The sequence below is a fragment of the Zootoca vivipara genome, chromosome 6 (assembly GCF_963506605.1).
Source record: "Zootoca vivipara chromosome 6, rZooViv1.1, whole genome shotgun sequence".
Lineage (NCBI taxonomy): Eukaryota > Metazoa > Chordata > Lepidosauria > Squamata > Lacertidae > Zootoca > Zootoca vivipara.
In genome coordinates this window covers 79,476,027-79,501,174 of record NC_083281.1, presented here as the reverse complement: position 1 = coordinate 79,501,174, position 25,148 = coordinate 79,476,027, and the positions used below count along the sequence as shown (strand labels likewise).

General features: G+C 44.5%; 1 protein-coding gene across 4 annotated transcripts in view; it reads left to right on the top strand.

The window, feature by feature from the left end:
• The window catches only part of SKI (SKI proto-oncogene), a 152,858-nt gene extending 129,401 nt beyond the window's left edge, over positions 1–23,457 (top strand). The window contains exons 2-7 of one of the 4 annotated variants that reach the window (XM_035118441.2): positions 5,064–5,186; positions 6,555–6,670; positions 7,873–8,153; positions 8,623–8,930; positions 12,510–12,740; positions 17,161–23,457. In XM_035118441.2, coding sequence (XP_034974332.2) covers positions 5,064–5,186; positions 6,555–6,670; positions 7,873–8,153; positions 8,623–8,930; positions 12,510–12,740; positions 17,161–17,349 — 1,248 coding nt within the window. In that variant the 3' untranslated portion in view covers positions 17,350–23,457. Of the gene's footprint in view, positions 1–5,063; positions 5,187–6,551; positions 6,671–7,872; positions 8,160–8,622; positions 8,931–12,509; positions 12,741–17,160 lie in introns of all 4 variants that reach the window. The other 3 variants (XM_035118439.2, XM_035118440.2, XM_035118438.2) reach the window with 3 other exon arrangements.
• Positions 23,458–25,148: the final 1,691 nt, after the last annotated feature.

Here is a 25,148-nt window from a genome sequence, read left to right as displayed (position 1 = left end):
ATTAGAGGATGATCCAGTGGGTCATCCAGCACACCTGTTGACCTTAAAGCAGCTCAGGTAGCCACAAAGTTTGTTGCAGCTTGCTGGGAACTGCAGGAAGTTTAATTAAATGCCCAACAGAAATTTTCAGCTTCACAAAATAATGGGATAATTCCCATGAGAACAGGCCACATTAGCTGGAAACTTTCCCCAGTTTTCTTGTGCGGTTTGGGGCTTCAAGGAAACCACAAACAGAAACCATCTTCTTGGCCTTAGTAGTGTTTTCATTGAGCTTCTTTTCCGTGTGTGCATGTGTGTGAATCAACTAGTACAGGAAATGCTCCCAGTTCTGGAGTGTCTATAGACATCCAGCTCAAAAACAAGCTGAAATTGTTCTAAATTAGTTTAGAGATGAGCTGCTTTGTTCAAGTGCCAGAATGCTTTCACACAAGGAAGCTGCCACACAGGCAAAAACTTCACACAAACTAGCATCCCTTTCACAGTGTTGTTAGTATATTCATTTTGCTAGTAATCATGCAGCATTTGTCCCAAGGAATCCCAAGGGAAACAACCCACAGCGGTATATAAAATAGGTTCCCAAAGTTCACCATGGTTATAGATGAAAGGAGTGGGAAAGTAGGAGTAAGAATTTCTGCAGGAAAATACCATTCCACAAGATGATGTGAAAATTAGTTCAGGAATAGGGTAGAATTTACTTGCAATAGACCCAGAGTTTGGCTGCATTTGTATTTCTGTACAGATTGTTTAGGCTGATTTGTTAAATGCAAGCCTCTTGGTATGTGAACATGTCATAGTTTGATGCTTGGGCATTTGGGAATTTCAGGAGATAGCTATAACACTGCCGAATGCCTTAAGCTTGAAAAGTCACTTCTGCTGGGTGCTGAAATTTTTGCTGGTGCATTCATCTGAAAAGAAACTAGCAGGTGCTCATGCCAGCTCTGTTATCACTTAGCCTGCTGCTTTTATTATTATTGCTTGGCCTGAAGGAGGAGGGCTGTTCTGAGAAGCAGAGGGTGAGAAATCTATTCCCACCAACCTCGCTCAGCTTTGCTACTGCAGTGCTGTGCTGTGCCGAGCTAGCAAATTTGGCCAGACATATCAAGCATGATCCTATTTGGCCAGTGCCAAAATTAGTCTGATTAATGGGGAATGACCTTCAGATGGATGGGACCAAAATTTCAAGAAGCACCTTTTGGAATCATAGCTGAAATATCTGGCTTCCAGCTTGTTTCTTTCTCAAAATGCATTGGCTGGGATCCAAAAAGCTACTTCCCGTGCACTCAAAGGCTTAGGCATGCTCAGTGGGTTGTTGATTTCTCACACTCACACACACAAACACACTGAGCTGCCTGAACACCCAATTTCTACAGATTGCTTTTGATAGTGTTCTCGGTTTCAGAAGAAGTCTGGCATGTGGCAAAATGGGGCTTCTATTCTTGAAACGCAAGTCCAAAACAAACCCCCTTGAGCATACGGTGCAGCATGTTTCTTTGGAACTCAGACAAGCACATTTAACACAGGACGGGACTGTGTAGCTGGCCCTGCAGTAAACTCTTCCCAGGTCATTGCAGTGCTTTAGGATGTACTGTAAAGGGCTTTCATTGCGGCAACTTTGCAGCCATGCTGAACTCTGGCATTGTCCTTTGGAAATATGGAGAATGCACTTGTCCGTTGGCTTTGATAATGTGATTGACAGGGAAATGCATCTGGTGAAAGGGGCTCTAGTCCACAAATGCTTTGTGCCATCACAGATTTGCTAGCCATTATGATGCAGTGAGTAAAGCATTAGTCAAAACTATTTTGATGACCAAGGTCAAGGTTGCAATCTCTTGATGTCAGATTCTTCCACAACCATGAAAGAAAAGCTGAACAGAAGTTGCTGTTATTATCTTCCAATCTTCTCCTTTACTCCCTAATCCTGATATGAATAGATATGCTTGGTTGCTGTCCAGGACAGCACAGAAATAATTGACCAGGCTGACTCATTCACTGTCATTCTAGACCACCATTCACAGGAGTGTGCAGACAATGCGGATGCATCACTCAAGAAAGCTTGGTTTTGCAAACCAAAACTGTCAAGAGTGGAGATTTGTTGATGCAGTCCATGTTGACCACTGGACAGTTTTCAGCCTCACAAGACTAGACTTATGGTGGTAGCTTTTGCAATACAAACCTAGATTACTGTCGCCACAATGGAATGTCTAAGCACTTTTTTTAAACAATGAATTTATTATTATCATTAATTTTATTTCTATATTGCTTTATACTCATGTGGTTTGTAACACATTAAAATATCAAATCAAATAATCTAGAATACAACAAATTTTAAACTTCAAGAAAACATTTCAGATCCTTCTCTAAGCAACATTTTGCTTTCCCCATATTTATTTATTTATTTGCTTAATTTATATACCTGCCCCATAGCAGAAATACTCTAGAAAGGCAGTGTGGTGTAGTGGTTAGAGTGTCTGACTAGAAACTGGGAGATCAGGTTCAAATCCCCACTCAGTCATGAAGCTCGCTGGGCAACCTTGGGTTGTTGTAGGGATTAACTGATTTTTTTTTGGGGGGGGTGAACCATGTACTCCTTAGAGGAAAAGGTAGGATATAAATGCAGTAAATAAGCCCTTCTGTTTACCTGCGTAAGAAAGCTAGGGGGGCCAGCCAGATGGAGAAGTCAGTTGCCAGCCTGGCATCCAGAGATCTCCATATAGTTGCAATTGGACCCTCTTCAGTTGCAGAACACTCATGACACCTGGGAATATTCTAACACTGTGTCCACCCAGACGGATGCTCTTATAACGTAGTATTGACAGACAGGTCTATTTCCTTCTTTTCTGCCTTGAACAGAGTGATGGTAGAAAAGCAAGGAACTGAGTTTGTGTTTTGTAAGATAATATATTTATCATTCTCCCCACTCCATCCCCCTTTCAGCAAATCTATTTAGGTTGCCTCACTTTGTACAAGCTATTTCTTACAGCTGTGTGCTTTTAAAACCTAGCTCAGCTCCCCCCCCCCCCGCACACACTCACTAACCATCCCAATTGATTGTCTCAAGTCTGCACAAAATACTCTTTCTGGAAATGAGGAGAGTGTGGAGGGGGAAAGTGAGGGGGGGGAGAATGGGCAAGAAAGAAACACATCTCTGTACTGAGTTGAAGCACCTGCTGTGTCCGCCTCTCATTCCAGGTCCCCTCCCAGCCTAACTTCACAGCCCCAGTGGACAGGGCTGGGATCTGTCAGTGCTTGCCAAATATCATTCAGATGCTGTCACTGTTTCTTGCACAGGCAGAAACTGCAAAAGCAGAAGGAAGTTTTCTCCCCCTTCACCAATATTATTACTCCAATCATGCTGACTTCTCCACAGATTCAGAAAGTTCCCTTGCCACTCTTGAGACAGCCCAAACACAAATCCATTTTTTTTTAAAAAAGAAATAAAGTTTTGAAAAGGATGGACTTTGCAAATCCTACCACATTTGGCAATTGGCATGGCAGCAGCGGGGAGGGTTAGGGTTAACTCCACACAGGGTTACTGCTTTGTGTGCTCATATTGGGAGCTATCCTGGCACACACCTGTGGGGCTCTGGGTGGCTCATCATTATCAGCATAGGTCTCTTCGTCTCCAAGTTCAGTCATATCCCTTCATGAGAAGAAACTGCATGGTCTTGAAATGAAATTGACACTTCCCTCCCTGCCTTGAAGGGTAGGGGGAGAGAGCAATTACTATGAGGTCATTCAACCCACCCTCTCCTACCTAGTGATCTTGTTTATACTGGCTGGCTTTCGGGCTTTTTCCAGAGCCCCAGTTCAACCAGTAGGTACCAATCTGTTTGGCAAGCCACATTGGGGCCCTCGGAATTTATCTTCTGGTGTCTCTGGAGAGGAAAGGGTTCCAGGCGGCCAAAAGGGCTTGCTTATGCTTGCGGGTGATTTATAGGCCGAGCAGAGCAACTTGTGGAAAAGGCAAAGCAGATCTTGGCAACAGGCCACTAGAATCTGCCTGCAGCTGCGGCGCAGTGAAGTCATCAGCATAACAACCACTGCAAACAGAATAACAAAGTCTGCCCTGTTCTCATCTAAAATAATCTTTCCAATTCAAAACCACAGCTTTAAAAACTTACCTTTCTGCATACAATTAGGAAACAAGGTAGCAGGCAAATTTGATTTGGGGCAAGTAGGGAAAAGACAGGTAGTGTTGAATGCTTTGATTTTATAGGCTTGCTTTTTTAAGAATATATTTTTTAAATGGTTTGTCTTTTAACATATACTAGAAATTTTGTTTCTCACCTCTAGCTTTTTTAAAAAGCAGTTCTAAAGTTTGGAGAACTACATAGGTCAGTCACAGAGTTTTGGGGAAACCATTCAATTTTCTGTCCAGTGGTATTCAAATCCCTTCTCCAGGAAACATAGCTAGAAATTAATTTTAAAGTGTTTCCCCAAATCTGGGTGGACATGAATCATTTATAGAAGTTGAAAACACCCAGGATGGTAAAAAAAAATCTGTTGAAAGACTTGTATGTGTTCCATTATAGAACACTAACCATGGCTTAATGTATGTAGATACGCCTCTGTGAGCTAGAACACATGCCCTCAGTTGTTCTGTGACATTTTTGTTGGTTCTGATAAAGGTATAACTGTAGCTTGCCTTTAGGGTGTTTTCTAATGGACTCACACAGCAATGTACAATTTTTGTGTGCTACCTATAGTTTACCTGTGACCTGGAGTCCACAAGGAAAGAATGGTCCTGGTCACAGTACCTGTAACAATGCATCCTGTGAGACAATCTTGTGAGCTCGTAGGATAGATTAGAACAGACCATAGCTGCCAAGTTATCCCTTTTTTAAAGGGATTTTCCCTTATGCTGAATAGGCTTCCTCGCGAGAAAAGGGAAAACTTGGCAGCTATGGAACAGACACTTCTTTGCTCTTCAGATAATGGTCCCCATGTGGGTGTATTCCTGTCCAACTAGTGGTGGTTTGAACTACGTTTAATGTCTAAAAATGCAATGGAAAATGACAGGAATACAAATTCAAGCCAGTAAATCTTTTCTTTCTTCTTTTCAGGTACCATCTGATCCTCCTGCCCCCAAGAAACCCAAAATAGATGACTCCTTGCAGTCTCCAATAATTGGTGACAAAGAGAAACAGTCTAGTTGGTTACGGTCCTTGTCCAATTCATCCAGCAAGGTGAGTTTTAGGGGACTGGTCATAGGTAGAGCCTGTTTTGTGTGTTGCTGCTGTTGTTTAGTCGTGTTAGACTCTCTGTGAGCCCATGAACCAGAGCATGCCTTGGAAATTCTCACTTTCTACTCAAAGCTTCTCATTTTTTATGTCCATGGAGTTTTCTTGGCAAAATACTGGAGTGGATTGCCAGTTCCTTCTCCAGGTGGATAAACTCTCGGCTATGACCTGCCCGTCTTGGGTGGCCCTGCACGGCATAGCTCATAGCTTCTTGGAGTTATTCAAGCCCCTTCGCCACAACAAGGCAGTGATCCATGAAGGGGGGTTTGTGTGTAGAAAGCCTAAAATTCAATCTCCAGCTAAAAGAAAAAGTTAGCAGGTGGTTAGGAAGCCCTTTCTGCACATGAGACTATGAAGAGCCACTGTCAGTCAGCCTAGACTCTAAAGGAAGCTTCCTTCATTTCCTACATCCATAGTCCAGAAATTTGGTTTAAAAATCTGATTTAGATTTATTTTATTCTCCTTGGGGTGGTGATGAATAAACCATATATTGAGCAGTTCCAACACAACTGTAAAGGGCAAGGGCCCCCAAAAGATTTCATCAAGGACACCATCCATTAATTAGGTGGTTTCCAAAGAAAAACACCTTTACAGTGGGCTGCATCCTGTTAGCCCTACTCAGAATAGACTTATTGAAATTAATAAGACATGATTAACCATTAATTTCAGGCAGTAGGACTTTGTTGGGTAAAACCCAATGAGTTTAAAGACAAATTCCTCTTTTGCACTTTTTATTTTGCTTCATTCATGGTCAACTTCTCTTTTGGACCCTCTCTTTTAGTTTTAGATCTACTGGTATTTAAAATGAACAACCATAGAGGAGTTACTTTTCTAGATATTTCTCTTCCAACTAGGATAAGGTTGCAGTAAGAATCTTTTGCCGCAAAAAGGTGGCTGCAGAATATATACATACATTACGTTTAAAAAAATTAGAATGATCTAATAAACTGGGAATATAGGAAGCTGTCAAGTTAGACCATTGGTACAGCTAAACACTGAACTTGAATTGTTTTCGGTTTTATGGGCAATTTAAGAGTGGAAAATTAAAACCAGCAACAGAATGAAATTTAAGACTGTACTAGACTCCTTGAGTTGCATCCAGTGCTAGTCCTACTCTGAGTAGACCCATTGAAGTTAATGGACACAACAAACAGGCCCATTAATTTCAGTGGGTTTACCCCGTGTATGACTTTGTTGCCTAGGCCTTTTCTTTTTCACATGGACTTATAACCGCAGCTTATACCAACTTGGCCTGTCTCAATCACATGTGTGTATCTCACTGTTTCCTCTTTGTTTCCTTTTTGGCTCCAGCAGAGTATTGGTTGCATGCATCCACGACAGCGGCTCTCTGCCTTCCGGCCCTGGTCCCCCGCCGTTTCAGCAAACGAAAAAGACCTCCCAAACCACATCCCTGCTTTGATCAGAGACAGGTGAGGAGGCGGAAAGAGTGGCACAATAACCTGAGTCCAGCTCATTTTAAGCCAGTTAAGGCTGTAATCCCATTGCGGAGCTTCCTTTTACAAGTGACACATAATGTCCATTCCACATTTGCAAGGGGTTGTGTCCAACTAAGTTCCTCAAGACTCTACACCCTTTGAAATTAATGGACCCAAGTTACTCCTGTCCATTAACTTCAGTGGGTTTACTCAAGAGTAGGAGTAGCATTGGATACAGCCCAAGTAATTGATTTGGTGATGTGGCAGCACTTTGCAGCCCCCTACCCATTGATATTGGGCAGGCACCTTCACTGTATTGTTTTTTGGCACTTGCTAAAACATTTTTGTTCAAGCAAGCCTACCCTAATACGTAAGTTTGAAATGTATTTTTAAAACTGAATATTTTATTTAGATTTTTTTAACGCTAACTTGTTCTTTAGCAGCTGATGTTTATTGGTACTTTTTAATGTGTATCTTATATTTTATGAGAACTGCTCAGAGCTTTCAATGATTAAATGGTATATAAATCCTATCTATCTATCTATGCACACACACAAGAAAATCCTGCTGAAGAAAGTAGGAGTGAATGCCAGAGTAAACATTCATAGTATCAGTGTCATTTACTCACAAGCAATTTATATCACACACTGGTTCAGGCCCCTTGTTAATTTGCATTTTGTAGCACAGAAAAGGCTGCTGATTTGCCCCAGTAAATGTTTACATATTGCAACTATGAGTTGTATCTAGCAGTCCTACTCAGAGTAGACTGTCTGAAGTTAATGGTCATGACTAACGTGGAACAATTAATTTCAGTGGATCTATTCTGAGCAGGACCTAGTTGGACACAACATTATTTCTTTCTGCTAGCCTCCTAGAATATGATTGTGTTAAAGGTATGGGATATTAATGGCACAAACCAGTGATAGCCAACCTGTGGCCCTCCAGATGCCGCTGTACTTTAGTTTCCACCACCCCTGGCCCATGGCTATGCTGGGTGAGGCTGATGGGAGTTGTAGCCCCAAAACATCCAAAGAGCTGCATTTTTCCTGTCCCTGGTTCACTGCACTGATGATGAGTTGTATGTAAATCAATGCATGCAGACATCTCCTGAGCCTGCAAATGTAGTGGTGTGTGTTCCATCATTGAAGGTGTTACTTCTTTTTCTCCCTTCCAACTCCCCTACAACCCCTCTGCAGTTTGTATTCATACAAAAGTTTTGAGAATGCCGTGGCCCCCAACGTGGCCCTTGCACCACCCCCGCCTCAGCCAAAGATCGTAAGCAACCCCCCATGTGCCCCAGCAGCGACACGGAGCAGTGAGCCGTTGAACAGCCCCTCCCAGCCAAGGAAAAGGAAACATGTCGCCGAAAACCCAACCATTCCTGAACCTACGCCAACCGCTGCTGTAGCCGCTGTCCCTGCTGCAGAAGAAGAAAAGGAGTCGGAAGCAGAAATCGAAGTAGAGACTCGAGAAGAATGTAAGTGTGAGTTACCCCATGTTACTTCATTTCTTATTTTCCTCTAATTCTTCCCTGGTTGTTTTCCTTGGGAACATTGCCATGGGGAGGGATGGAAGGATGGGGAACTGATGCAATTCCTGCATGGCTGGGGGCTATACTAGATTGACCCATATGGGGTACCTTCCAATTCTATGATTTTATGATTCTTAAGTCTATCTTCTCCCTGTTTGCCTTAAGGAAAGGAAAGCAGCTCAGCGGTTAGAGCGCTTGCTTTGCACAGAGAGACCCCTAACTTAAACCGTGGGTAGCCATTGCCAATCAGTGTAGCTATTACCTTACTAGATAGACCAATGGTCTGATTGGGTACAAGGCCACTTCCTATGTATGTCCTTTCTGCAAGCCAGACACACAGGTGATTTTTAGCTTTCTAATGTTGTTTTTGTTGGCGGGGGAACTGCCGCCTTTGTGTTTCTTTTCCCCTCCCCAGTCACCTCCTCTCTGTCCTCACTCTCCTCCCCATCCTTCGCTTCTTCGAGCTCAGCCAAGGACATGAGCTCGCCCAGCATGCAAGCCCCGCCCACTACTAGCAACGTCTTTGAAGTCGCCAGCCACGCTGAGCCTCAGAGTGGCACCAGTGGTTTGGAGGCTGAGCTGGAGCACCTCAGGCAGGCCCTGGACAGTGGCCTGGACACGAAAGAAGCCAAAGAGAAATTCCTCCACGAAGTTGTAAAGATGAGAGTGAAGCAGGAAGAAAAACTGAATGCTGCCTTGCAGGCCAAACGCAGCCTACACCAGGTAAGGCCATATGGAAGCATCATAAGGCAAAATGTGTGGCTTGCATCCAGCTAGGTTGTACCCACCCACCTCCATCCCCACTACAAAGGCAAGTACTATTGTACCACTTTAAACAGTCATGGCTTCCCCCCAAAGGATACTGGGAACTGTAGTCTATTAAGAGGGTGTGGGTTGTTATGAGACACCCTACCCCCCCCCCCACAGAGCTACAATTCTCAGAGTTCCCTGGGAAGAGGGGACTCCTACCAACTCTGAGCACACTTAACAAACTGTTGTTCTCATGATGCTTTAAGCCAGGCATCCCCAAACTGTGGCCCTCCAGATGTTTTGGCCTACAACTCCCATGATCCCTAGCTAACAGGACCAGTGGTTGGGCAAGATGGGAATTGTAGTCCAAAACATCTGGAGGGCCGAAGTTTGGGGGTGCCTGCTTTATTAAGCCATGACTATTAAAGTGATATAATTACAGGTAGGTAGCCGTGTTGGTCTGACGTAGTCGAAACAAAATAAAAAAATTCCTTCCAGTAGCACCTTGGAGACCAACTAAGTTTGTCATTGGTATGAGCTTTCATGTGCATGCACACTTCTTCAGATACACTGAAACACAAGTCACCAGACCCTTATACATAGTGAGAGGGTGGTGGGAATGGGTGATTGACTGACTGATGGCTGTTGACGACTGTTGGCATTTGATGGCATACACAATGTTAGAGGATGAGCAATTAAATAGTCCTGAGATGGTATGTTGGATGTTGTTGGGGCCAGTAATGGTGTTGTCCGGGTGTATGTGGCAGCATCTGGGTTTATTGCAGGCTCTGGTACCAGTGTCCATGTTAAGTCTGGTGGTTGTATTATTGTGGGTTTAAGATTGGGTGGCTGTCTGTAGGCAATGAAAGGTCTTCCTCCCAGAGCTTGAGAAAGAGAGCTGTGCTCATCTTTTAACATTATGTATGCCATCAAATGCCAACAGTGCCCTTCAGCTCTCTATATTGGAAAAACAGGCCAAACCCTACGCCAAAGGATAAATGGACATAAATCTGACATCAGGAATCACAAGACAGAGAAACCAGTAGGAGAACACTTCAATCTCCCAGGACATTCTATACAAGATCTCAAAGTAGCTGTCTTATTACAAAAGAATTTCAAAAATAGACTGGAAAGAGAAGTTGCTGAACTGCAACTTATTACCAAGCTTAAAACTATGGAGAGACCTAGTCTGAATAAAGACATTGGATTCTTATCTCATTATACATGATAAAGCTATTTTTAGCCATCTCACCCCTTGCTTTTTCCTGTAAGACCAATTGCAGTCGTTAACAGTCATCAACAGCTATCAGTCAGTCAATCACCCATTCCCACCACCCTTCTGAGTAATACCCCTCCCCACTATATCTAAGGGTCTGGTGACTTCTGTTTCAGTGTATCTGAAGAAGTGTGCATGTACACGAAAGCTCATACCAATGACAAACTTAGTTGGGCTCTAAGGTGCTGCTGGAAGGAATTTTTTAAAAGTGATATAATAGTGCTTTTCAAATATAGTGTGGATGTGGCACCATTCAAATTAGTCATGTGCATTAATTTCAAGTGATATGTTCTGGGGTATGGCTAACAGTGGATACAACCCTCTCTCCCTATCTGAAACACCCTTCTGGTCCTGAAAGTAAGTACATAAGAGCAGCCCTGATGGATTTAAGCTCAAGTCCCATCTGGTCCAGCTCTCTGTTCTCACACCTATTACAGGAAGCTCACAGGCAGGACCTGAACATAACGGCACTCTTGTGATTCCTAGCAGTGGAGGTAGAAGATAGCCATCATGGTTATGTTTTTCTTACTAGTATTCCTTATTAATAAATGAGTAAAAACAATATTTCTGAAGCAAGAATGGGTTGGTTTATTTTTAAAAAAACAGCAAACTAGAAACACCCAGACAGCTTGCAAGTGCATGCAAACTATGAGGTTTCACTTGTGTGGTTTATGGCTTAATATAACAGCTGAACAGAGCCACAGAAAACCTAGATTGTGCTCTGGGGCCTTATGTTTCATGAGACCCATTCATGGTATAAAGGAGGATCCGTGGGGTGGTAGTCTGCTTGCTGCTCCTGGGCTTTCTGGTTCTCTCTGAAGGACCTTGAGCCTGTTTCTTGAGAGCAGTCAGAGAATGCAGAGCAGGTGGAAGCTGTTCAGCTAAGCAAAACTTTTAACAGTGCCTAAACTAGGCAGAAGAGTACAGCGTCCCCAAATTCCATTAATTCTGTTGTGGAGGGGGCAAAGACTTTTCATGCAGAATGGCTGGGAAACAGCACAGGCTAGGATAACAAGTTCTGGCTTAGGAAATAAGGTTGTCAGACAAGAGAGATTTCCCATGACCCCGATGCAGTATGTTACTTAACAAAGGAAGGATTGCATCTGGAAATAGGAAGGAGAGGGGAGGGGAAGAGATATGCAACTCTGGTCTCCCTTTTAACACTAATCAGTCATAATATATAGTAAGCAAAGAATGAATGTAGGCTGTCCCCTCTGCTATCCCAACAAAAGAGAGAAAACTTTATGGTTTACGCATTACACATTTAAAGAAGTTGAGAGGGCCCCAAGCACCATGTGCCTAAAATATCTGATGCTGGACCACATAAATATGAAAAATGTCTCCATTTGGACTAATCACCTAACTCTGACCTCTGCTTTTCCACTGGCTCTGTTCTCCCTCTGAATACCATTTGCTGGGTTCTGCAGGAGGGGAGAATGCTGTTGTGCTTCTGGTTTGGCCACTGTGAGTAAAAGGATGCTGGACTAGATGGGCCTTTGGCCTGATGCAGCAGGGCCCTTCTTCTGTCTCAATGGCAAGGTCTTGTTGAGCAGTGGTGTTCCATGGACCAGTGCTGGTATGTGAGCCATTAGCTGCTGGTTCATGGTGACTCCACCACAGCCCAGGTTGGGTGGGACGCTTCAGGGATCAAATATGGTACCGGTCCTTGGCACCCTGGAGAAAAAAATAATTGCCAGTCTGTCACATCAGATAGTTCAAGAAGCCCTGTTGTAGAGAAATGTCTCCCTCCCCCCACCAACCATGGCACATCATCCCTCCCACTGGAGGCTCAGCACTTAAAATAATCAATAGACAAGACCATTAGCTTAAAAAACAAAAAAGGAAACATACAAATCATATACAGATCCAATACTGACTACCTAACTCAAATCTTAACATCAGAATGTCCATAAGTGCCTGCCTGTAATATATGTTCTAGAATTGTCTGAACAGAGTCGAGATTCTTCCAGAATTCTGTGATGTATTGGTTCTTCCTTACTGCATATGAACACTTATGGAATTCCATGCTACTGAATAAGATATCTTCATTTTCCATTGGCTAGGAACTGGTGAACACATCTATCTGCTTTATGTGGTTCTTTCCAATACCAGGCACACCATGCTTAAAGTCCAATGTTCCTTTCTAACTTGCCCTCCAACAACCTCTGAAATGTTAAAGCTCTTGCCCAGTTATGTATTTCTTACTCCCCCATGCCACCTCTAACCACTTTTAAGGGTGTGTTTATCAAGTAAGCCATGCCTCCATCTTGTTCCAGGAGCTTGAGTTTCTACGTGTGGCGAAGAAGGAGAAGCTAAGAGAGGCAACAGAAGCCAAGCGCAACTTAAGGAAGGAGATTGAGCGCCTCCGAGCTGAGAACGAAAAGAAAATGAAGGAGGCCAATGAATCACGGATACGGCTAAAGCGGGAACTGGAGCAAGCCAGACAAGTCCGGGTATGCGACAAGGGGTGTGAAGCAGGCAGGCTGAGAGCCAAATACTCCGCCCAGGTGAGGACAGGTCCTTTGAGAGTCTCCTCAAAGAGCTCTAGGCCAAAACTTTGCAAGAGCTTTTCTTGTGGCTAAATATTCAGAAAGGCTTTGAAAGATACCATATTTTTCACTCCATAGGGTGCACCAAACCATAGGGCACACGTTGTTTTTAGAGGAGGAAAACAAGAATTTTTTTTCTGGTTTTCCTCCTCTAAAAGGCTGGGAGGGAGGCACTGGAGGGGGAGCGAAGGGGAGCTGCAGTGGAGGGACCAGTCCGGCGAAGGGGGCGGGGGAAGCCCGCCCCCTTCCGACACCGGCTTTCTCGCTGAACGCGGCAGGGGGCGGGGCAGGCAGAGGAGATGCTGCTGGTTGCTCCCTGCCAACCCCATTTGCGAAAGCAGACTTGTTTTTGCAAATGGGGTTGGCGGGGAAGAACCAGCAGCATCCCTCTACCACCCCCTGCTTCTCGCTGAACGTGGTGGAGGCGCAGGGTAGCGGAGGAGATGTTTCCGTGCTCCCTGTCAAACATCTCCCCACCCTCGCCTCATCTACAGCATCGCTACCGGGCTCCCCCTGCCTCCCCCCCTTCTGACACCAACAAAGGGGTGGTGGGCAGGGGGAGCGAGGAAGAGCAGCCCTCAATGGAGAAGCCTAACGGAGCCCCCACACTGTCTTTGGCTTGCGCCCTGCAGCAGGCGAGTTGGGGACTCCGTTAGACTTCTCTGCTGAGGGGCAGGCCACTGTGCACCCCTCAGCGGAGAAATTTAAATGAGGTGCGGGCAGCCAAGGGACAAGCCATGTAGCTTGTTCCTCCCTTAGCAGGATGAGGACCAGAACGCAATGGTGGTTTCACCCCGCAGTATATTGTGAGTGAAACTGCTGCTCCTGAGTCCCTCTGCCTCCAGCACCCAGCTGCAGCTTGTTTCTCACACTGGGCACTGGTAGAGTGACTCAGGAGTGACAGTGCCACCCGGTGAAGAAGCCATTGCACTCTAGCTCTCGTTACAGTGGTGCCTCGCTTAACGAATGCCCTGTAAGATGAATTTTTCGCTAGACAAATGGATTTTGCGATTGGAGGTTGCCTCGTAAGACGACGAGGTTTTCTATGGCCGTGGCTTCGTCTTGCGAAGCGTGGCCATAGAAAAATGAACCTCCGACTGCAAGTCCAGCCTGCAGTGAAAAATTGCCAGGGCTTTTTGCCGCCTGCCTTCCCCTTGGCTTGGGGAAGGCAGGCAGTAAAACACACCCGCACTTCGGCTCTGAGGGACGGAGCCCAAGTGCGGCGGTGCGGGGGCTGCGATGGCAAGCAGCTGTGTGCCAGGCGGCGGGGGGGGGGGGGAAGCAGCTCCCGCACTTCGGCTCCGTCCCCCAGAGCCGAAGTGCAGCGGTGCGGGGGCTTTTCGCTTTCACACCGCCAGGCTTCGGCTCCAGGGGACGGAGCCAAAGCGCGGCAGTGCGAAAGCCCCCGCACAGCCGCGGGCTTTTTGCCGCCTGCCTTCCCCTTGGCTTGGGGAAGGCAGGTGGCGAAACGACGTCGCGCTTCGGCTCTGTCTAGCAGGGGGGGAGGGAGAAGCAGAGGATCGGATCAGTCCTCTGCTTCTCACTCCCCCCCCCCCCCGCCCCGACAGAGCCGGCAACCCCGAGATCTGTGCTTTCTGTCAGCGGTGGCGGGGAGAGGAACGAACGGAGAGAAAGGGCTGCTTTCTTTCCGTTCGTTGCTCTCCCCTCACCGCAGACAGAAAGGAGACATCCCGGGGTTCGGAGAAGTGCTTGCCCAGCACTTCTCCGAACCCCGGGACCTGTCCTTGCTGTCGGCGGCAGGGGGACAGGAACGAAGGAGGAGAAAGCAGTCCTTTCTCCCTCTCCCCTTGCCGCCGAAGGATCGTTCTTCCGCTTCCCCCCCCCATCCCGCCTGTCACACAGCGGGGATCGTAGGGAGCTTATCAAGCCCTCTACGATCCCCGCTGTGTGACAGGCGGGATGGGAGGGGAGCGGAGGATCGGCGGGCGCTGCTTGGGGAAGGCAGGCGGGCAGGTGGCAACAACCCGTGGAAGCTCCGGGGCTGTTGCCATCTCCCTGCCTGCTTCCCTGAGCTGAAGCGCCCGGGGGACGGAGCTGAATTGCGGCGCGGGGGGAGGGGCTTTTGCCGTTTACCTTCCCCGAGCTAAGGGGGAGGCAAACGGCGAAAAGCCTCCTCCCGCGCCGCACTTTGGCTCAGGGACTGGCTTGGCGGCAGCGGGAAGAAGCGGAGGAATTCCTCCCCTTCTTCCAGCCACCGCCAAGCCAGTCAGCAGCGGGGGCTTTTCACCGTTTGCCTCCCCCTCGCAGCGCCGCAATTTGGCTCCGTCCCCCAGGCTGTTGCCGTCTCCCTGCCTGCTTCCCCGAGCCGTAGCGCATCGGGGGACAGAGCCGAAGATTGGCAGGCGCTGTGTGCCGGGGTTGACAAGCCCCGCAAGCAGCACCCACCGATCTTTGTGTGACAGGCGGGGCGGGGGAAAGGCGGAGGAACGATCCTCCGCTTTCCCCGCCTGTCATACAACACAGATCCGAAGATCGGTGGGCGCTGTTTGCAGGGGTTGACAAGCCCCGGCAAGCAGCGCCCTCCGATCTTCGCGTGACAGGCGGTGGGGACGGCAGGCAGGCAAGAGTGCAAGCGCCTGCCTGCCTGCCTTCCCCGCCGCCAGTCCCCCGGAGCCCATAGGAACGCATTGATTAAGTTTCAATGCATTCCTATGGGAAACCGGGACTCGCTAGATGAAAAATTCGTTACACGAATTGACCCATGGAACGAATTAATTTCATCTAGCGAGGCACCACTGTACATTGCCCAGGCTTAGTAGGCAACAGCCATGGCTCAATGGTTAGAGATCACCTGTTTTGTTTACAGAAGGCCCCAGGCTCATTTCCTGGCATCTTCAGGTAGGGTTGGGAAGTACAAATACCAGGACATGCTTTACAAAATCAATTTATATGTAATAGCAACATGTGGGCTTTTCTGTGAAGAGAGTTAAATAGCTCCTTTACAGAAAAAAAGAAGCCAACTTCTGAACAAAAACCCTGTTAAATGTTACTTTTCCTCCTCCTCTCATTAACAGGAAGGGGAGCGGTCCCACAGTCCCTTTTGTGAGGCTTGCCAAATTTACAAGGGCAGAGAAGCAGGAAATGATGCAAATTTCCTTCTCCTCGCATCACGGGACGTAAGCGATGCCCAGACTAAACATAATCTGATTCAGAGCTTCATGTGCTGGGTGTCAACTTCCACTTTAGCTCAAGTGTTGTGGGGGCGGGTGGGGCTCCACAAAGTTTGAAGCCTTTTTTAAAAAAACACACATTCATCTAATTAGGCTTTGAAGGTTCACCCGTTTGTTTCAACTTGCTCCGCTCCAGAGGGTTGCCTCTGCTTCTGACATCTGGATTTTTCTCTCTCTCAAGGGAGGAAAGGATTGAAGTTTGTGTGGGTGAATTTTGGAGTTTTGTCTGTTAATAAAAATATAATCATGCCAGAAGCCTTTTCTGTCTTACCTCCCATTCGCCATGTTGACGTGGGACGTCTGTGTTAGACGTGCTCGCCTTCTGTCTCCCCGGCTTCTAATTCTGCTCATCATCTCAGTCTTAAGAAATAGCATCAGGGATGTTCAAGTCTAGATTAGGTTGGAGGTAGGTGGGAGGAAGGAATGAAGTCCTGTGATTTTTCAAAGCAGTCAGAAGGAATTAGTGCACAGGCACATCCTTGCCATTTCCCTGCAACCCCCCCCCTCCATTTGTCAGGATTTAGGTCTGGCATATTCATTTCTGAAGTAATCACATTGCCACGTTTTTTGCTCATCCTTTGAAGTATTAGAGGGGAGGTGGCCAGAGCTGAATGACTTGAAAGAGGCCCAAGACTCCAGAAGTGTTGTTTTGAGGGGTGGGGGAAGATGCAGAGATGGTAAGCAGAGAGAAGGTTTCAGGTCTCTTGCCACAGTGCAGCTGGCTTAGCAGCATCTGGAGGACACTGTTGGCTATCCTTGTGCAAGGCTGTGTATAAACCTGGAAAGATGGTGGGACAAGTATTCAGTGACCTCATTTTCTTTCCTGTATGTACATAGTTTAGAATTTGATCTAAGAACGGATAGGTTTCAGCTCTTGGACTGTGTTGCAGTAACTCAAGAGTGGGGATCCCCAGGCTTGAACTGGTTCCAGACCTCCCAATCTGGTCTCTTGAAACCCCCTTCCCTTCAGCAGCCCTACTTTTACACCATGCTTGCCTCTGACCCCGCCGACCTACTGGCGTGTTGCTTTTGGAAAGTTGGCGCTTGTAGGGTCCAAGATAGTTGGTATTAGGGAATGCGCTCTTTTCTGGACTTTGGTCCCGAGCCACCGAAGGTTCTATATGTCAGTTCTAATGCGTTGAATTGAGCCAGGTATCTCTAGCTTACTATCCATTCATTCATTCTAGATTGAAGACCTGCAGGTGAAGCTCCAGCATGCAGAGGCGGACAGAGAACAGCTGCGTGCTGATCTGTTGCGTGAGAGGGAAGCACGGGAACACTTAGAAAAGGTTGTCAAGGAACTTCAGGAGCAACTGTGGCCTAAACAGAGTGATCTGCCCGGCAGTGAACACACAATGAAAGATATGGACAACTAGGCCAGCGATGAAGAACGTAATGACATGGGGTCTAATTTGTAGGCCAGACTGACAATAAAATAAAATAAAATAATATGCACAGTGAGGGAGAGAGTGTGTGGGAGAGGCGCTGGGCAAGGGTCCGTGCCCTGGCGTGTGCTGGTAAACATGGACTTTGTTATTCATTGGAGGGCAAATGTTACTCTTTATAACAGAAGCACTGAATTCCGCCTCTTTTTTCAATCCATATAGCACAACATCTTCCTGTGCCTATAACATGAAGAGTGTTTATAACCTAAACTACTTTTTGAGTCTGCAGCAAAAAAAAAAAATATACCGTCTGGCGAGCAGCATCCATGTGAAATCAAAGACAAGGAAAGAGGGCTGCTTTCTGGGAACACTTTGGAATCATGAAAAAAACAAAACCCTTTTGTTATAAGCTATTTAAGAACACAAAACAATTGAGTCATGAAGACATGGTATTATAACCATTAACAAGATTTTTTAAATATATATATATATATATATATATATATATATAAACAGGGAGGGGGGAAATACTTTCAATGCCTGATTTGTAATGACAAATTGTTACAGATGTTGGGTTCTTTCTTAGAGAAGGTCGTCAGAAAAAGCCCAATAATAAGCCATGACCGTTTCAATCCAAGGGATTTCTATGTGAATTTCAAATTTAGGTTTTTTTCCTAGTTTAACATTTTTGTTTTCCCCATGCTTGAACCAAGAAGAGGAAAGTCAGTGGAGGGGAAAGGGGGGTAGTTTGTATGTTTCAGTGGGGTGTAGGAGTGGAACTATATCCTAAATGAACCCAGCCTTATTAAAATTCAGTGTTTGTAAATCACGCCATAACTTTTTTTATATATAAATATATGTCTGTTATTAACTGATGTGTTTTAAAGACTCACTCCAACGCCAGAGCACTTCAATTATGAGAAACGGATAGAAGAATATATAAAGAGAGCAAGAAACACAGAGAAAACACAAGACAAAAGTCGGCTGAAACATGAAGTTGCTTGTGAAAGATAAGTGGGAAAAAACAGAGAGTGGCATGCCTGCTTGGAAACCCTTCCGTTTTCCCAGAGAACTCATCCCCATGTTATCATCACCTCAGAAATTTCAGTATTTTATTGACTTGCCCAGGATCACGTGTAAGGATTTCAGTGTGGCCCACAGAGAGTGCTCAACATTGTATTAAAGAGACAAAAAAGAGGACTTTTGCTGCTGTGAATAAGCCTACATTTCTTATTCTTTAGGGGGTTTTTTGTCTTTTGTTTTTAATGTGACAAATACTTTAATATTGGGATCTGTGCCGCAATTTCTTTCCTTCCCACTGGATATTAAAATATGCAGCAAGTAAACACACTCAGGGCAAAAATCCTATCCCCAGTGGGAGTTTTGCTTCTTCTACCTGATTGGGGCCAACACTTAGTACCCACTGGATTTTGTTTTCCTCTTGAAAAGCATTATTTTTTTAAAGAACTACAGTTTTCGTTATTATTTCCTCCACCTTTATTGCACCCCTTATGATTTAACCAACTGTCCACTGTGTTAGCAATCAAATCTCCAGGACCTACCCCTCTCTTTTGAGAATAAGGCGGGTAGGAAATGTTACGGAACTGCAATTGTTAGAGCTCAGTGTCAATATAAGAAGCATAGGCTCAGATTTCCTACCTTTGCTCTCTGGCAATCAAGCACATCACGTGTTTCTTGATTCATGGTTGCTTGAGATCGGTGTCACACAAGCGTTCCAACATGGACTTCAGGGATCCCATCCTATCAGCAACAGGGCTATGGCAGCTGGTCGTGGCTAAACTGCCCCAGTTCAGGAATGAGCAATATTTTGATTCGTTCTTCCCTGCCAATACAGAGGTATTGATTATGTCTTTTTATTTTTTATTTTTACAGTCACTTCACATGAATGGTAAGCAAACCGTTTACTAAGGGCGACAGTTTACTAAAATCCTTAACTGGGGGGGAAAGCCATCCCAAATTCACAGATTCTCTCTCCAAATTGCGTTCTGAAACACTGAAGAGAACTCTGCAATTCAATCCTTTTCCTGTAACCTAAATGCGGCTGTCTGTCCTAAAATTAAAGTATTGACTTTACAGTACACTAGGGGGGAAATAAAAGTTGTATTAAAAATAAAGCTGTTATTATCCATTCTAATAGCCATTGTAAGCATGAACATTGAAAAAGGAAGAAGTAAAGTGCATTTTAGTGGGGGTGGGGGTAGGGGTTGGTACAGGAAATTTTTTTAAAAGGAAGCTATATTAGAAAAATCAGGTGACTTAGAATTGAAATATGGGGAGCAAGAAAGCAACAAATATATACGGACTAATTTGCATGATACGAAGTTGTCTGCGTTTGAGGTCTTGCCCATAATCGTATCCAATGAGTGGAATCTGCTCTCCCATCTTAAAGTGCAATGCAAACGGAATATTGATTGTGTTTATGCAGTTATTTTTTTAATATGGGGATTTTAAAATAATTTTTTTGCTTTGTATGTTTTTTTCTGCAGTTATTAAAAAAACCATATGCATGGAATTAAAATCTTTGCCATACATATATATTAATTAATGGGCATTATCGCTGTCTTAACGTAAAGGTGCATAACTTTTTTGTTTTGTTTTGTTTTGTTCTCAGTCGTATAAATTTCCAAGATCTATAATGCTTTTTTGTTAAGTTTGCAGTTATTTCCTTCAAGAGGCAACAAAATTACGTAGATGTGATGCACAGCTGTCTTCAGTGGCTCAAACCTACACTTGGCGATTCAGTTTCACTCTTGGGACAAGCTGCAGCTCACTGCTTGTCCCTCTCCCCTCTCCCCACCCCGGCCAGCCACCCCTCCTTTCAGCAGCGAGAGGTGTTGCAAACCCTAATTCTGGGAATACAGGGGTCATTCTACAAGACGATAAAGACAAACCAGTTTCTGTGAAAGCAGCTTGCCCTCCAATACTGATCTTCCTCTATGCCCTCCAGCTGTTGTTGCACTTCAGCTGCCATTGACTCCACCCTGCATGGCCTATGGCCAGGGATGATGGGAGCTGTAGTCCCAATGACAAACAGAGGGGCCTTAAACCACAGCAGCCACAACCCATGTTTATGACACACACTTAATTCACGCTGACTGACAGAGGCACAGCTTGGTCTTGCTAGCAAACTTGGGGGCACATTCTAGGACATTCCCTATAATCTTCTATGGAGTGAAATTGGGTGCGTTGACCAACAGGTCAGCGTGAAAGGTACAAACCCTAAAAAACATTGCCAGATTCATTGAAGCATTCACAAAGATTCAGAGAAGCCCACTGCGCCACATGACAGCCATTGCCCCTTTTCCCTCTTCATGAGAGAGTGTAAATGTTCCAAACCTTGAGGCTAGGCTACAGCAGCTGGCACAAAGCTATTCCTGTCAAAACAAACAGGAAAGGCATTGGGAACCCACAGCCTGGGCACATACTCATTCTTCAGAAGTCTCTGCTACCACTTCCAATTGTAGTACTAACCCAAATGCAAAATGCTGAAGTTTGTATCATGTCTCATCTTTTTGATATGGGCACACAACTTCAGTGCAAGCTTGTCTTTTTGCTCCCAGCCCACCAAGAGAAAAGGAGCTGTATTTATCAAACAGGAAAAAGATAATCTGCACCAACCACACAGAACTCTGTGTAGTCTTCTGCAACAGCTTAAAACAGAAGGAAGGAAAGGTCCCGTGATTTAAACTGCGTCTGTCCATCAGAATTTCACTCTTGCATCCTTCTCTGTAATGGCACAGGGCCTGCAATCCTGCTGATTTAAGGGACGTTCCACATACTATGCAAAGGCAAGCTCAACTTTGCTGCTGAATTATATACAGTACTCCACAAGAAGCTGCAACCATCCATAACTCCCTGTGAAATGTATGCTTATAACACTATAAGCAGCTTTAAAATTGTGTTTCTTGCATTCATACTTTATCTTATGTAGGTATGCACATAAAACTACTTAAGGTGTCAAGTATTAATATCAACAAATGCTGTGTTTCTAACACCTTGATCCTGGTCTGATTTTTACTGAAACCCTTGATGAAATAATTGCAATTTGTACAGCTGTGCCACATAATGATCACTCTTGAAACATCTATCTGCCAGTGTTTTAAGATTTGACTGTCTAGTAAGTGTTGAAACAGGGTGGGGGGGATCTTTGTGACATAAGGCGGATAGAGGCAAAACAACAAAATCTCATTAGGTGAGTGAAGAATCATTTTTTAAAGACACCTTTGTCAGATCCAGATTTAAGCCATGACACATGTCATTTGGATTTGGATTGGGACTTAGTTCACTAAATATGGTGCAATCCTGTGCATGTCTACTCAGAAGTAAGTCCTATTAAGTTCAGTAGAACTTAACCATAGGTAAGTTGGATTATAGCTCAAGTCTGTATCCAACATCTGAAGGAAGCATGTGAATCCATGTGGATTTGATAGCATCTTTTCAGCCATGCGTCTAAAGTCCTGTTTAAAGGATTTCCAAGTCAGACAATAAAAGGGTAACAGAAAATTCAGCCATATCACAGCTGTTTGGGACTTTTCCCACCTCAGGCTCTTGCCATCAGTTAACAAATACAATCTACCAAGAATAATTTCTGCTCAAGCGTCATTGCAACAAATGGGGCTTACCTTGGAAATGTTCCTAGCCCACTGTGTAAAAATATATATTCTCAACACTGCAGCATGGTCTCTAGTATTCCAGATCAGTAGCCGAGGTCTGAGGAAAGCTATATGTAGAAAACACAGAGTTAAGGTAATTAAAACAAAAACCAATCCAAACTCGAGGCTCCCAATCAATACATGAGAGTTCTGGGTGAACAAGGGCTCCCCCCCCCCCGCCCAAACCATGCATCTCTGACATTGGTTTATATCCAGTGTTACATCAGAACAGCGGTCCATGAATTTTAATGGGTTCTTCCGAATGGAAAGTTGGGCACAACCCATTGAAGTGAATGGGGAAACAGCTGCCTATGCAACATTATTTTGTTCACAGCAGAGCCCCTACTCCAAAGTGCAGAGGGGCTGGTCAGGGAAGAGAAACTGCATTATCAATTCTGTAGAATATAATGTTCTTGTTTTGCTAACTTAAGCTAGTTATAGCTATGATCCTTTTACTGAAACAGAATTCGCAAATTGTAATTCCGTTTCCTTTAAGATGTTTTCTCCAAAAGGGGGAGAAGAAGTGTTTTATTACATCGGCTGTCAGTTCTCCAAATACATCAAATATATATAGATATATAGATATATATAATCTAGGTAATTGTATATTCAGTTTAATTCACTTTTTTATAAAAGATATTCAAATAAGACTTTAACGAAGGGGGGGAGGGCAGGTGAAGAATACCAACAGCAATAAGACATTTATATCTATGAACAAGCTAACAGAATAATAATCTTGCTTTTTTCCAACAGAACTAGCCAATGTAAAAAAAAATTAATTTGTAAATACTTTTTTTCATTTTGCAGTTGTATAATACGTGTATATGGTGGTGTTTACTTTTTCAAAACCTTTTTCTTACTTAGTTGTTTTAAGAGTTGTGTTTTTAAAACCAAGGAAATTTGTTAGGGGGAAAAAACAACCATAAAGAAACTTTTTTTTCTTATAAAAAAAATCAGTGTCAGTTCAACTTCCCATTATTTGCATATTTTTGTCATTCATTGTGAACTGTTTTATTAGTAAAAGCAAAGAAAATTGACATTTATTCTCCTCACATCCCCAAGCAGTCTCTGTGTTATAGAGAGGTCTTTTAAAGCAAAGAAGAGTACTAAGGAGCAAGTTTTTAATTGAGGGGGTAACGGCGCAAGTTTATTAATAGACAAAATCTTTACAGCATTTTTTTGTTACTTCCCTGTCCTCCAGCTGCTGCTGCTGCTAACTATTTTATGACTTACTCTCCTATTCTAGAACTATTTTATGTAATTAAATATGCTTTCTTGTTTATAAATGCCTGATTTACAAAAAGGAAAAAAAAAGCGTGGGGTATTTATCTATTTCTCTGTGTAACTTGATAGTCCTTTTCAAACACCCCCCCAATCCCTTTTCCAACCTGGAAACAGATAATATTGTAAAATAAAGGACTTTATCAGATTATGTATGAAAATAGCTATGCTTATATATACCACAGTGACTGAATGTACAGTGTATAGGCGCATTATCAAAAATAAAATTGTTTGTGCAGAAAAAAATTAAGTCCACACACACTAAAGATATGTTCTTTTACTACTCTTGAGTAGCATGAACAAACATGCCCCAATTAATTGGTGCAATACTGCAGAAAAAATTAAACTGTTTTATAAAATTGTTTTATGAGACTATGAATAGCTCTTCATGAGATATACACCCCTGACCTCAACTGCTCCAATTGGACTGGGTATTGCAGGCCCCCACCCACACCTAAAGAGTCACCACAACCTTCCACTCACCCCTGTATACAGATCTGTGTGCCTTCTTAAGTGGTACCCTCCAGGAGATGGGATTCATCATGTGATTTTTCTGGTAAAGTAAAGCAGGGCGTCCAGATGTTGGGCATCCACTCCCACCCATCATCATGGCTTTGGGTAAGGAGACAGGGAATGCAAGTGTTGTCCATGGAAGGCATATTTAATAGCAAAAGGCCCAGAATGCAATATATTTCCCCACCCTAGCCTTCACCACCATAGCACCTTTCAGATATTTTGGCACACTTCCCTGGGCTGGATGAGGCTGGTGGGAGTTGTAGTTCAAAACATCGGGGGTGGGGGTACCAGGTTGACCAAAGGTTGCCTTGCACTAAGAGATAGTCCACCCAGCCCCAGTCCTAAAGTCCTAAGCACTCTTCCCAAGTGGAACAGTATCCCTTGAGAAGCTGTTTCCTCCAGGGCATACACTTGTGCTTACTCCTTGGCCCTGTTACCTGAGGCTCAACTAAAAAGGCCAGGGATTAAACATGGTGCCATTTTAAATGCACATTTTTCTGGAAATGTGCAAAAAAACACCATACTTCCACGATGAAACAGCAATTGCATCCAAGGCCTTTTCTCATGCTCAACCAAACCCCTTTTCAGTCTGTACATGTCCTTTAAAGTGCAGGTCCCAGAACTGGACACAATACTCAAGAGAACAAGAAGAACCAATGAAGAACTGTTGCTTCTGAAACTGGTTCAAAGCAACAGTTCTAAAATCACATGAGCTTAAATAACAAACGGGGTATTCTGCACACACACACATAGAATCTGCCATTGAGTTGGTTCCACTGCTGGTTCCAGGTCTTGAGCACCTTAGGCACCTTGAGCACTGCCCCACCAACCTCAACCAGTCCCCTCTGCTTGCCTGCTTTCTAGGGGGCGGCACAGCATGTCAACCCTTCTTAGTGTCAAGTGTACCCCTTGCAGAGCTCAGCAGGAAAAAAGATTGGGGACAAAACCAGAGTTAGCTGGCTCCGTCTCTACCTACACTACTGTTTTATCTTCCCAATGGGGACCTGCACTGGGGCATGACGTCTCCTTACACTCTTCCATGTGCCGATTCACTTGCTTCTCTCTTTGAGCACAGTCCACACCTCCCAGAAGAAAAAGTCAGGGGATGGAAGTTATTTGCTTAAGGTATTTATATACCACTTAATCATTAGCATTCCTAAGCAGCTGTTATCACCCTTCCTTGCTTCTTTTGCTGCTGGCTCACTCAGGGGCAGGTGAACAGACAGTAATGAGGAGGAGGGCCAAGAGATTCCAGGAATTGACAATGATGCACACTAATGTTACCAGCCCTGATATGGTCCTATCTCCTAATTTACATTC